The 13,759-nt window shown below is 39.2% G+C and overlaps 2 protein-coding genes across 11 annotated transcripts in view; one reads left to right on the top strand and one right to left on the bottom strand.

The window, feature by feature from the left end:
- The window catches only part of LOC143021926 (uncharacterized), a 122,061-nt gene that overhangs the window by 72,587 nt on the left and 35,715 nt on the right, over window positions 1–13,759 (bottom strand). The window contains exons 7-8 of one of the 10 annotated variants that reach the window (XM_076179797.1): window positions 10,054–10,773; window positions 9,390–9,898 (exon numbers count right to left, since the gene is read on the bottom strand). The exons of 5 other annotated variants lie outside the window; for them this stretch is intronic. The gene's annotated coding sequence lies outside the window, so the exon portion shown is untranslated. Of the gene's footprint in view, window positions 1–9,389; window positions 9,899–10,053; window positions 10,774–10,794; window positions 12,762–13,759 lie in introns of those variants that run through there. 4 more of the 10 variants (XM_076179796.1, XM_076179799.1, XM_076179798.1 and 1 more) reach the window with 4 other exon arrangements.
- LOC143021998 (uncharacterized) lies at window positions 5,355–5,957 on the top strand. The gene is made up of 2 exons (XM_076179930.1): window positions 5,355–5,694; window positions 5,785–5,957. The coding sequence occupies exons 1-2, from the start codon at window positions 5,355–5,357 to the stop codon at window positions 5,955–5,957; spliced, it is 513 nt and encodes a 170-aa protein (XP_076036045.1).

Here is a 13,759-nt window from a genome sequence, read left to right as displayed (position 1 = left end):
GATAAACAGAGGTGACTATTTGTAATAACGCTGATGTAGCAAAAATTGTAAGCGTACAAGCCATTTCCGTTGCGACATAATGTTTATGTGGTGGTATTGTTTGAAACTGTACAACAACCTCTCTGATTGGAGAAAAAGGTGGAGAAAAATGATTGGTGCAGGGAGGTAAAAGTCATGCCCTTAACCCCTTCCATATGGTGCCGCATGCGTAGGCGGCATGAGGAGCAAGTGGATACGCAAGGCTGCCATATCGGCATCTTGATTATATTTATTGTAGTTGCCCCTGCGTAATGACATACTCTCTAAACTGTCTTCATCACATTTTCTATGGTTATCAAAATTCATGGGTGAAAGAGAGAACGATCGATATAAGCGATGACTATATTTTATGATGCGAGTATTATTACGACACATCGTATGTCTGGCAGCTAATGCTGCCTGCGAGATTTTGGCCTGTACTGAAGAGGTTAAGGAGTGGCACTTGTTTGAGAAGTAAAAGGATATTGGATGAATGAAATAGTGACGTCAGAACAAAGGTGGCTTGACGTATTGTATAGGGATTCCAACAGGACTCTCTGGGTGTAGATCACAAGACCAAGTTGCCAAATGAAGAGATCAAAATCAAACTCATTTAATTCACCCCTCAAGCTGTGAGTGAAGGACTAGGCATGGGGCCTAAAGAATAAAACTTTGCTAAGAATATCTTTGGAGATTACTGCAACCGTCAGTGACACCCACCAGAGACTATTTAATAAAATCAAAGCCCATGGCATAGGAGGAAAAGTGCTAGAATGGGTCAGAGCTTGGATCAGTAACAGAAAATTGTAGGTCACCATAGATGGTGTAAAACCCAAATGGAGGAGTGTTTCTAGTGGAGTTCCCCAGGGCTCGGTTTTGGGTCCTTTATTGTTCATTATGCACATAAACAACTTGGGCAATGGGAATAATAGTGATGTTAGTAAGTTTGCAGATAACACTAAAACATGACACCTAATTAGGTCAGGAGACAATGTCAAGATTCTGAAGGATGATCTTATCAAATTGTTCACATGGTTGGTGAAATGGCAAATGGACTTCAATATCTCGGTGTAGCCTGTTAAATGTAGGGCTACACAACCCCAAAAACAGATATAGGTTAGATAACATGTTTTTAGAGAAAACTGAGTGTGAGACTTGGGAGTTCTAGTGAGTCCTAACCTAAAATCCAGGAAACAGTGCATTAGCACCAGGAATAAAGCTAACAGAGCATTAGGTTTCATTGCTAGGATGGTTATGAATAGAAAACAGAATGGGTAATACAGTAGTGACTTTATATTCTATAATGCTAGTAGTGTGATGCAAATTACATATGGCAGCCAATGCTGTGCACAGGAATTTGAGTTGTGCTGAAGCGGTTAATACTCTCGATTTGCTGCCACATTCCCCCCTTGTACATCTCATCACCTTACTTTTGCCCACAATTATCTTTCACACACCTTCCCAAATTCTGTCATTAACTTTCTTAATCCCTTTTCTGATCCTGTCACAAGTGCAGTGTCATCAGCAAAAAACTGGCTTATCTCCCCTTTTTCTTCCTTTTCTTTAACCATCTCCAATCCCCAGCCCATTACCCTTGTGTTTACCTCTCGCACCTAGTAGTGTGATGCAAATTACATATAGCAGCCAATGCTGTGCACAAGAATTTGAGTTGTACTGAAGTGGTTAATATTCTCAATTTGCTGCCACATTCCCCCCTTGTACATCTCATCACCTTACTTTTACCCACATTTATCTTTCGCACACCTTCCCAAATTCTGTCATTAACTTTCTTAATCCCTTCTCTGATCCTGCCACAAGTGCAATGTCATCAGCAAACAACAACTGGCTTATCTCCCCTTTTTCTTCCTTTTCTTTAACCATCTCCAACCCCCAGCCCATTATCCTTGTGTTTACCTCTCGCACCACCCCATCCATTTATAAATTGAACAGCCAAGGCGACATAACGCATTCCTGGTGAAGTCCAACCTTCACCTCAGACCACCTACTCTCTCCATTTCTAATTCTAACACAGGCTCTACTACTCTCATAAACACTTGACAGCTCTTAACAGCTTTCCTCCTCCCATATATCTAAAATACCTCCCACAGTGCCTTCTTGTCTACTGTCACAAGCATTTTCTAAATCTGTAAAGACCCAAAAAAAATCCTTACCTTTTACTAAAGCTTTCTCATATATTTGTCTTCTCATGAAAATCTGATCCATACAACCCATACCTGTCCTAAATCCACACTGTTCCTCACCAATTGCTCCCTCTGTTCCTCTTCTAATCCTCTCAAAACCCTCCCATAAGCCTTCCCAACTACACTCAACACTCTGATCCCTCTGAAACTACTATACTCACACTTGTCCCCTTTTACCTTGTAAATTGGAACTATACAGGCACTCCTCCAGAACTCTACCCTCTTTTAGACTAACATTATATAACCTCACCAGTCAGTCCACCATCAGTGTACCTCACTTTTTTAGATAGTCTGCCCGATTCCCATACAACCCAGGTGCCTTACCTGCTCTCATCATTTTAATAACTGCTTTCATCTCATCTTTCCTTATTCTTCCTCCATTTCCTTCATTCATCACTATCAATTTCTCAGTGATTCCCACTGCAATTACCTTCCCTCCCTATCATCCTTCACATTTAGCAACTCCCTAAAATACTCTGCCCATCTTACTCTTACTGCCATCTCTTCCATTATCATCTCTCCATCTGCACCTTTTACATTTTCTTCTCCATTTGATTTGCCTCCTTTTCCTCTCTTCATTTCCTTTCAAAACAATTTTTTATTACTTTCAAAATTTTCTGTCATTCTCTTAGCCCATTTTACATCTTTGCCTCCTTTATCTTATGCTTTACTTCTCTTTTCTTTGTACCTCTCATATGATCCTCTCATGCTATTTTGTAACCAATCTCTTCCACTACAACTTTCATTGCTTTATCATCCCACCACACACTACCCTTCCTTCTATTTCCTCCCATCCTCCTTGTTCCACACACCAACTTTGCACACTTTGTCACTCCCTCCTTGAACCATCCCCATTCCTCCTCCACTCCTAATTCTACTCTATCCTTCACTCCTCTCTCAGCTTCTTGTACTCCTTTTCTTTCTCATTGAAGCAGTTTACTCTATGCACCTCCCTACCTTCTGTTCTTTTCCTCTTTCTCCATCTATCCTCCACTCTCAACTTAACTTCCACCAAAAAATTATCTGATATTTTTCCCCTCCCCTTAGAACATATACATCCAAAACTCTTCCTACTCTTCTTGTTACCACTTTGTAGTCCCATTAAAGTCCTATCTACTACCCTTCCATCACTCTCTCCTATGTAAACTTATGCTTGACTTTCTTCCTAAACAATGCATTTATCATCATCAGCTCTCTTTCTAGACACAAGTCTACCATCAACTCTCCACTGTGATTTTTTCCTACAACTCCACACTTCCCAACCGTTCCATCTATTGGTTCATTTCCTACCCTAGCATCAAGATCTCCCGATACCAATATATTGACATTTCTCCTTAAACTCTTTATGCACTCATTTAACTCCATCCAAAAATCCTCCCTTTCCACTACACTCTTCTCACTACCATGCCCATATGCACTTACAAAAACCCACATCTCCCTTCCCAGTTTCTCCTTCATCAACATTAACCCTGAAGAAACCTCCTTCTACTCCACCTATCTCTTCACTTACTAGTATAGCCACCCCTTCTCTCCCTCATCCTCTCTTCACTCCTGACATCCTCCTAACTACACTTACAAACTCAAACTCATCCCTCCCCTTCAACTTAGTTTCACTCAATGCCAACACATCCATCTTTCTTCTCACACATAATGCCTATCTCTTCCCTTTTACTCTTATCTGTACCACATCCACCTACATTAAAAGACCCAGACCTTAAGGTTCTGATTGGAAAACTCACACACCATCTTATGCTTTTGCTTTTTTATGAATGTCCCCTTTGGGGCTACAGTGAGAACCTATAATTCAGCTATAAATCTTCTCAAAGACCTCTATGTCAAGCCCAAAAATGAAGTGTTCACAAGACTTATTGGCTACTCGTAGGCAGCATGAAAGGGAAGACAATAGATGAGTATCTACAAGAGCTTCAGCTGCTTAGCAAGGATTATAACTTTAAGGCTGTTACTGCTTCACAGAATTGGGATGACTACATACAGGATTCATCAATGGTTTGCTCTCTCAAACAATCAGGCAATGACTGCTTGAAAACAAAACTTTGGACCTAAGTACAGCTGTTGATGAAGCCATGGCACTCGATGTTGCTCAGAAGACCTTGGAGTCTTATTTTCGTTTTACTGTCTCTGGTGAGCCTGTTCACACCAATGATAGGACCTGTGTTACTGAAACATCTGAAACTACTTATTCTGCCCAAAAGGACCTGTGTTGCTACCAATTCAAAGTCCCGATGCTATTTCTGTGGTGGTCCCTGTTACAATCATGGACAGTGCCCTGCAAGAAATGTCACTTGTCAGTGTAATAAGTAGGGACACTTTGCTAAAGTATGCCAGTCTACTAAAATTTTTGCTTCTGCATCCACTCAGTCTTCTACACTGGCAGTCATCTCTGCTTCTTCCCCGGGACTACTATGGCGAGCAACTGTGTATGTTTTGATCGGTAATAATGAAGCAACTGCTCTTATTGACACAGGGAGCTCCGACTCTTTCATCTCACATAGGTATGTCAAGAAGCACAAGTTGAAGGTTGTCCCAGCGACTGGAAGTGTATCTATGGCTTCTTCATCACTCACATCTCCTGTGAAGGGATGCTGCATGGTTGAAATCAATTTGAAGGGTGAGTGCTACTACAATACAAGGCTTTCTGTACTGTCAGACTTGTGTTGTGGTGTCATTCTTAGTCAAGACTTCAGGAGCCAACACTCTAGTGTTACTGTGAACTTTGGTGGATCCAAGAAAGATCTAAATATCCAACCCTGCTACTTGCAGTGTACTATCAGCTTTGGTGGATACACCTCATCTCTTTTCAAGTCTTGCTCCTCATTACAAACCCATTGGAACAAAATCCCAGAAGTTTGGGGATGATGATAAGAAGTTCATAAGGCCTGAAATGATACATGATGGTGTTATTGAGGAAAGCACATCTCCATGGAGGGTCCTTGTTGTGTTGAATGAGCATCACCAAAGAGACTATGGACAAGCCATTAATAAATTCACTTGTTTGGATGCATACCCTCTTCCAAGAATAGATGACCTTGTCACAGAACTGCCTCTTTACAAGCACACTAGACCTGAAAAGTGCTTATCACCTACGAGTATATGGGAAGAGGACAAGCCTTTGAAATGAATGTTGAATTATATAATCTCCACAGAGTACCACTCAGAGTTACAAATGGCATTGCTTGCTTCCAAAGGACTATTGACATCATCACCAAGCAACATGATCTGCATGGAACTAAGGCTTATGTGGACAATATCATCGTGGCAGGGAAGACCCAGCTGGAACATGACGAGAACTTGGCGAAGTTACAAGAAGCTGTCCGATTCCACCTTACACTTAACGAGACTAAATCTATCATTTGCACAATAACCCACAGTTCTCTCAAACCAGATCCTGAATGTTTACATCCATTAAAGGAATTACCAATCCCTAAAGACTGTACTTCCTTACGCCATGATATTGGCATGTTTTCCTAATATTCATAGTGGGTTTCCTGATTCTCTGACAAGGTCAGAACTCTTGTTACCATTGACACTTTTCCTTTGGGTCCAGAGGCCCTGAAAGCTATCGATGACCTCAAAGAAGAGATTGGGGAGGCTGTTGTGCACTCAATTGATGAAACTATTCCTTTGGTAGTTGAGATTGATGCATCTGATAGTCATTGCTACTACTCTGAATCAGGCAGACTGTCCAATTGCCTTCTCTCACACCCTCACATCTACTGAATGCAAACATTCTGGAGTAGAAAAGGAAGTATGTGCAATTGTGGAATCCATAAAGAGGTGGTCTCACTAATTGACAGGTCAACATTTTACCTTAGTTACAAACCAACAGGTTGTCAGCTTTAGGTTCCATATGAATCGACTTGGAAAAATCAAGAATGATAAAATTCAATGATGGAGGATTGAGTTGGGGTGCTACAACTATGACATGTACCATCCTGCTAATAAAACATTCCTGCAGACACTCCCACATGTTCACTGTGGAGCTACTCTCAATAACGAGAAACTATCTGAGCGCCACACTCAACTTTGCCAACCTGGTGCAACAAGACTTGTTTATTTTGTCAGAGTGAGAAATCTTCCTTATTCTGTGGAAGATGTGAGGTGGGTATGCTCTGAATGTCCTCAAGGGTGCCTGATTGAAACCTTGGTTCTACAAAACACACCAAACTCCCTTTATCAAGGCCATGCAGCCCTTTGAATGTCTTAGTCTAGACTTCAAGGGCCCTCTATCCTTGAACTCCAGAAACCACTATATGCTCACAGTAGTGGATGAGTATTCTTATTTTCCATTTCCATTCACCTGTCAGAACATGACTACTGGTATTATAATCCACTGTCTAAATAATTTTTTTGCAATATTTGGTATGTCTTCCTACCTATATCTTGATTACAGATCCTCATTTATGGCCAAGGATCTATGTGAATTCTTGCACAATCTAGGTATGGCCATTAGTTGAATGACACCTTATAATCCTCATGGAAATGGGCAGTGTGAGAGATATAATATCTGGAAGCACATAACTCTCTGGCATCCAAGAACCTTAAAAAATGTCAATGGGAAACAGTGCTGCCTGATGCTGTTCATTCAATTAGATCTCTGCTCTGCACAGCCACCAATGCTACACCACATGCATAAGAGGCTCTTCTTGTACCAGCATCAATCGTTGATGAGGTTCAGTTGTTAGAAGCAAATCCACAATACGCTCATATAAGATTTGCTGATGGATGTGAATCAACAATATCAATGCATGACTTAGCACCAACTGGTAATGTATCTTTGTACAAGAGGCAAGAGGATCTCAATGTCAATCCTTCTACAGAGATTGGTTCGGCAAAGATTCTTCTAGTACCTACTGCTGATACAGTACATTTGAATTGAATTCTTCTGATGCTGTAGGTGATCTGAGTATACTTATCAAAGAAGGAGATATGAAGGTTGATTCTCTTCCAGCCCAGGTATCTGATGCTCCAGCAAGCTTACAACATAGGGATACAGCCTCTACTGCACATACTGGTCATGAACAACTGAGCCGATCATGTTTGCCATATACATAAATGACATGGATGGAGTAGAGTGTTATATGAATTTCTTTGCAGACACAAAAATACTTAAAGTAAGAATGGAGGAGGATTGCAACTCATTACAACAAAACTTGGACAAGATCTGGAAATGGACTCAAAAGTGGTAAGTGAAATTCAATATCAAGAAATGTAGTATAATGGAATTTGGAAAAAGTAAAAACAGAATATCGAGAGATTATAAAATTGGTGAAGAGGTAAAAAAAGTAAACTCAGAAAAAGACCTTGGAGTGATTATCAGCAAAGACAAGACACCAGACAAACATATCAATAAAACAGTCGGAGAAACCTACAATTTATTGAGGTCAATAAAAGTGGCATTTGTCTATTTGGATGAGGAAATTATAAAAAAAAAAAAAAAAATAAAAAAAAAATTACACTAAGACCAAAACTTGAGTATGCAGCAACACTATGGATACCCAGTACTAAAAAGAATATAAAAAAATATTAGAAAGAATACAAAGAACAACAACAAAACTGGCACAAACTCTTTCCAAAATGACATATGAACAAAGACTGTCCAAATTAGAATTACCAACTCTGGAACAAAGAAGAGAAAGAGGAGACCTACTATTTATAGAATTGTGAAATGAATGGAAATCTTAGATAAGAATGATTTATTGAAATGGGACAATGGAAAAACAAGAGGACATGAAAAGAAATTAAAAAAAGATAATTACAGAAGAGATCTGAAAAAAAAACTTCCCACACAGTGATAGACACCTGAAACAAATTAGACAAAGAAACAATGTGTAAAACACTATTCAAGATTTTAGGAAAAAACGTGATGCTGAAAGATACAAAGACAGGTCACCACGAGCATAGCTCCCTTCCTGTATAATGCAACTAGGTAAATACATGGGAATGTTAAAAGCCTCTTCGATATATAGAGCAATGATTTTCAAGGGAGGGGAGAATGTGGTGATCTGAGCTTTATACAGTAGAAGCCCGATTTAACGAACTAATTCAGCCAAGGCCCAGTCCGCTAAAGTGAATTTTCCGCTAAATTGGAGGTCGTTTTTGACCCCCTATTTAGTGGAATTTTCCGCTAGCTTGAGCTTATTTCCGCTAACCCTGGTTCGGTATTTGACTCCCTACGTAGCGGAATTTTCTGCTATATTGAGCTTTTTTTTTGCTAAATCCTCTCAGTCATTTTCTCATATACTATAGTAGTCTGGATGGCTTATTCAAATGAAGACAATAAAGTACTATGTACTATTTATAATGGATGTGTTTTGTTTACCCTATACAGTATTAATAATAGCATAGAGAAAAAGATAATAATAAAAAATATATATAGTAAAGTACAGTAGAGTTATTAATACAGTATGCTCACCTCCCATTAACTTACTGTTTTATTATTTTGTTTTCCTATTATACCATCTATTTCTACTTGAATATATTTCTGCTACAATTATACTTTATACATATACTGATTATATATTATTGTATATATATTATAGTACATATACATATATATATATATATATTTATATACCTCCCAAATACTAAATTATAAATTTTTCCTCGACTCCACCACCACAATCTGGTAAAATCTGGTAACATTGGACTCTGAGACACGCATGTGGCCAGTTGACGGAAAATGCTCAACTTAGCGGACCGTTCTCGCTAAATTGAGCTATTTCCGTAGAAGCGTGTCTGGCCAGCTAGCGGAAAATGGTCAACTTAGCGGGCCATTTCTGCTAAGTTGAGCATTTTCGTTATTGCTATTTGCAGTTCGCTAATTTGAGCTTCCGCTAAATTGATATCCGTTAAATCGGGCTTCTACTGTATACCGTAACTAATAGTACTTGTTAGCCACCTAATTAGAAATGGATATATTTTCTTACACTATTTTCTGTTTTGTTTTCAGACTATGGTGATGCTTTTGGCTGAATAAAGCCTAAAGAAAGGTTCTGAGTATTGTCTAACTATACCTCACAACTACTTACAGGTAATATATTCCAAATGCCAGCTATATGTTGTTTATTTCCAGTAAACTCAAATATGTGCTTGTATGCGATGATCACACATAAATCAAAATAAAACTGGAAGGAGAATTACAAGAAAATAGTGGTTTGAACAAGCTTTTATTGAGTAGATTTCAATTAAGAAAATATTGAGGACAAAGGTAAGTGATATAAACCCTTACAGTTCTTCATAGGCAACACTTTCTATGGAATACTGTGATTCATTACTCATATGGCCTACATTTGTGTATGAAACTGTAGAACCATGCAGTGCATTGAAAGAATGCACAAGTGAGGTTGTCCTTTCTGACAGACAGACACGTTTTTCATTTATTACCAAAGATTGTATTTTCTCCTACAGTATGATTGCATTTCTAGTAGGTATGCCTGAACTGTGGGGCAATATGCTTACCAAAGTTGTCATACTCATGTTCCGTTTGTGGAGATATAATTTTGCAAGTACATCATTCACCTTATTGATATGATTCATCTGGATTTAATTTCCTCTTCCGTGAAACCAGAGCACTTACTTTCTTTGGTTCTCTGACTGTGGAACTCTGCATCTAGATTGTTGGCGTCAATTTCACTTGGGGTAATACCCTCACTTGTGTCCTAAGATTAGGAAATCATAATTAAACAGGATCCATGTAATCCATTTTGCACATCTATAATGTGTGTTTACATATACAGTATCTCACGAGTTGTAGCAGACGCTTCAGCAGATGACAGTTGCAAGAAACACGTCAATAAAACATTTATTTACTTACATATACAGGTAAACGTCGACTTACGATGGCATTAGGTTTCGATAGAGCCATCGTAAGACGATCTCATCGTAAGTCGATCCCCACTCTGTTCCGTGGTCACTGTACCTAGCCTACCTGTATATTAACCACCAGAGATACTGAATATAGCCTATTAAACATGTACAGTAGTTTATTTAATTATTTTTATCCTTTTTACCATATTCAAACACTATAATATGTATTTTCAGTACGGACTTAAATCTCGCGGGCAGCAGCCAATGCCAGCCGTACGACGTGACGTAATAATACTCGCATCATAAAATATAGTCACCGCTTATATCGATCGTTCTCTCTTTCACCCGCGAATTTTGAAAACCACAGAGAATGAATCATTTGAGAGAATGTAAAAACACAGGGGCGACTACAATAAATATAATCAAGACGCCTACGTGTGCGGCACCGTATGGAAGGGGTTAAATTATCATATCGTCGTCGTCGTCGTCGTCATCGTAAAGTCGAACAATCGTAAGTCGCGGCCATCGTAAGTCGACGTTTACCTGTATTTACTATCCTGTACCATTTCTCTGAATATTCATTTACTTTTTTCGCCTACCTACCCTGTGGTGGGGGCAAAAGAATACTGCCACCAAGTTTTTCCACTCGAGTCGTAAAAGGCGACAAAAAAGGGACGGGGGATGGGATTAGGAGTCCTACTACCTGTAGCCCCAAAAGGGGACATTCCTAAAAAAGAAAGTAAAGGCATAAGAGGGTCTGGGAGCTTTCCAACCAGTACCCTAAGGTTTGGGTCTTTTAATGTGCATGGATGTGTTACAGATGCGAGTAAAAGGGAAGAGATAGGCAGTAGGTTTGTGAGAAGATGGATGTACTGGCTTTGAGTGAAACTAAAATGAAAGGAAAGGGCAACTGTGAGTTTGGGAGTGTAGCTGGAAGGTACTCAGGAGTGAAGAGGGGACGAGGGAGAGAAGGGGTGGCTATACTAGTAAGTGAAGAGATAAATAAGCAGGTAGTGGAGTGGAAGGAGGCGTCATCAAGGTTGATGTGGATGAAGGTGAAGCTGGGAAAGGAGATGTGGGTTTTTTAAGTGCATATTGGCCTGGTAGTGAGAAGAGCATAGAGGAAAGGGAGGCTTTTTGGGTAGATATAAATGAGTGCATAGAGGGATTAGGGAGAAATGTCAATGTTGTTGTATTGGGTAGGAAATGAACCAATTGACAGAGTGATTGGGAAGTATGAAGTTCCAGGTAAAAATCGTAGTGGAGAATTGATGGAGATGTGTCTTGAGAGTTGATGATAGCAAATACAGTCGAACCTTGAAAGCCTGGACCCCAAATGCCCGCACCCTCGTATGACCGGTCGAAATGAACAAAGGGCGTACTTTTCAAGCAAAAATCCCAATTTGCCCGGTAGGTGGCAGCGATGGCCGTACACGTGTACTCAAACCCGACCCAGTCAAGCCGCCACCAGGGTGCCGTTTCGTAGAATTTTGTACCAAAACGTAGTAAAATAGCGGCATGTGGCAACTGCACAAGGACATGAGGAAATTTTTTCTACATATCAGCGGGCTGTTAAAAACATTCAAAAACTCAAACTTTTGTTTAAAAATCATAGAACTAGTTATCAAATAATAAATGGTACATCAAAATATGACTTTTTGTTTAAAAATCATAGAACTAGTTATCAAATAATAAATGGTACATCAAAATAGACTTTTTGTTTAAAAATCATAGAACTAGTTATCAAATAATAAATGGTACATCAAAATATGACTTTTATTGGTAATTGTGTTCCTTATAAAATATTATACCCCAAAAGATACGTTTTACTGTGTAGAAAAAAATTATACGCTAAAGTTTCAGCTTTCTTTTAGCACCAGGTCTGCCGTTTCATAGAATTTGTACCAAAACGTAGTAAAATAGCAGCATGTGGCAACTACACATGGACATGAGGAATTTTTTTCTACATATCAGCGGGCTGTTAAAAACATTCAAAAACTCAAACTTTTGTTCTATGATTTTTAAATCATAGAACAAGTTATCAAATAATAAATGGTACATCAAAATATGACTTTTATTGGTAATTGTGTTACTTATAAAATATTATACCCCAAAAGATACGTTTTTACTGTGTAGAAAAAAATTCTACGCTAAAGTTTCAGCTTTCTTTTAGCGATAATATAAAATAAATCATTTTTATATCTTGCTGAATACGTTAGGGCATGGGGGCCTTATATACATTCAAGAATAAAAAAAATAGAACCAACATTATGTCAAAGTTTGACAAGTACAGTATATCTTGCTATGAAAGTCTGCACACGCCCGAGAAAAATGTATGCCCCGGTATGGCAACACTCCCATTCTATAAAACGCGGCAACCCTGGCCGCCACCACTGTCCCGCGTGCATACCTTCCAATATTTATAGTGTACATAATAAAAAATACAGTACAGTACACTGTATGTACAGTACATTTACATGCCTGTATTACAGTTATCATTACAGAATTATTAGTATTATAGTATTATTATTACAGTATTGTTATTATTACAGTGTTAGAGTATTATTCATATGTGTTTCAATGCCATATCATACATTACTTATACGTATACCGTTACGAAAATCTACGGGTGTTAGGGCGACATTTTCAATGACCGGACTTTTGGCATGACCGGACCGCCCTTCCCCCCAATTAGTCCAGGCTTTCGAGGTTCGACTGTACAGTGTTTAAGAAGAAAGTCAAGCATAAATACACATGGGAGAGGGTGGTGGATGGAAGGGTGGCAGATACAGCATTAATGGACTACATAGTGGTGACCAGGAGTATGGTAGGAAGAGTTAAGAATGTACATGTTCTAAGGGGAGAGAGTGGGGGTATATCAGATCATTTCCTGGTGGAAGGTAAATTGAGAGTGGAGAATAGGTGGAGAAAGAGGAAAAGAGCAGAAGGTAGGGAGGTAAATAGAGAGTGGAGAATAGGTGGAGAAAGAGGAAAAGGGCAGAAGGTAGGGAGGTACTTAGAGTGAACTGCTTAAATGAGGAAAAAAAGGAGAATGAGTATAAGAAGAAGTTGAAAGAGGAGTGGGAGAGAGTAAAGGATAGAGTAGAGCTAGGAGTGGAGGAGGAATGGGGATGGTTCAAAGAGGGAGTCATAAGGTGTGCAAAGATGGTGTGTGGAACAAGGAGAGCGGGAGGAAATAGAAGGAAGGGTAGTGAGAGGTGGAATGAGGAGTAGAAGAGAAGCAGGCATTCATACATTGGCTACAAATTAGGACAAGGGAATCGTATGAGAGGTACAAAGTAAAGAGAAGGGAAGTTAAGTATAAGATAAAGGAAGTAAAGAGGAGAGCAGATGTGAAATGGGGTAAGAATATGACAGAAAATCTTGAAAGCAATAAAAATAATTTTTGGAAGGAAATTAAAAGAGAAAGAGGAGGCGAATCAATTAGAGAAGAAAAGGTAAAAGGTACAGATGGAGAGATGATAATGGAAGAGAAGGCAGTGAGAGGAAGGTGGGCAGAGTATTTTAGGGAGTTACTAAATGTGAAGGAGGCTGGGGAGGGAAGGGTGGTTGCAGTGGGAAGCACTAAGAAAATGAGTGATGAGTGAGGAAAATGGAGGAGAAATAGGGAAGGATGAAGTGAAAGCAGCTGTTAAGATGATGAGAGCAGGTAAGGCACCTGGGTTGGATAGATGCCATGCAGAATGTCTGAA

Source organism: Oratosquilla oratoria, chromosome 43 (assembly GCF_046742065.1).
Source record: "Oratosquilla oratoria isolate Oo_2021 chromosome 43, ASM4674206v1, whole genome shotgun sequence".
NCBI classification, from domain to species: domain Eukaryota; kingdom Metazoa; phylum Arthropoda; class Malacostraca; order Stomatopoda; family Squillidae; genus Oratosquilla; species Oratosquilla oratoria.
The sequence above is the reverse complement of the archived record's forward strand: the minus strand, read 5'-3'. Positions and strand labels throughout refer to the sequence as shown.

What these genes read in the sequence shown, in the direction of transcription:
- LOC143021998 (XM_076179930.1), top strand. Translation starts at nt 5,355, where the DNA reads ATGAATGTTGAATTATATAATCTCCACAGAGTACCACTCAGAGTTACA. An exon ending in TTCCTTACGCCATGATATTG is followed by an intron (nt 5,695 to 5,784) that starts GCATGTTTTCCT and finishes CTTTGGGTCCAG; the next exon opens with AGGCCCTGAAAGCTATCGAT.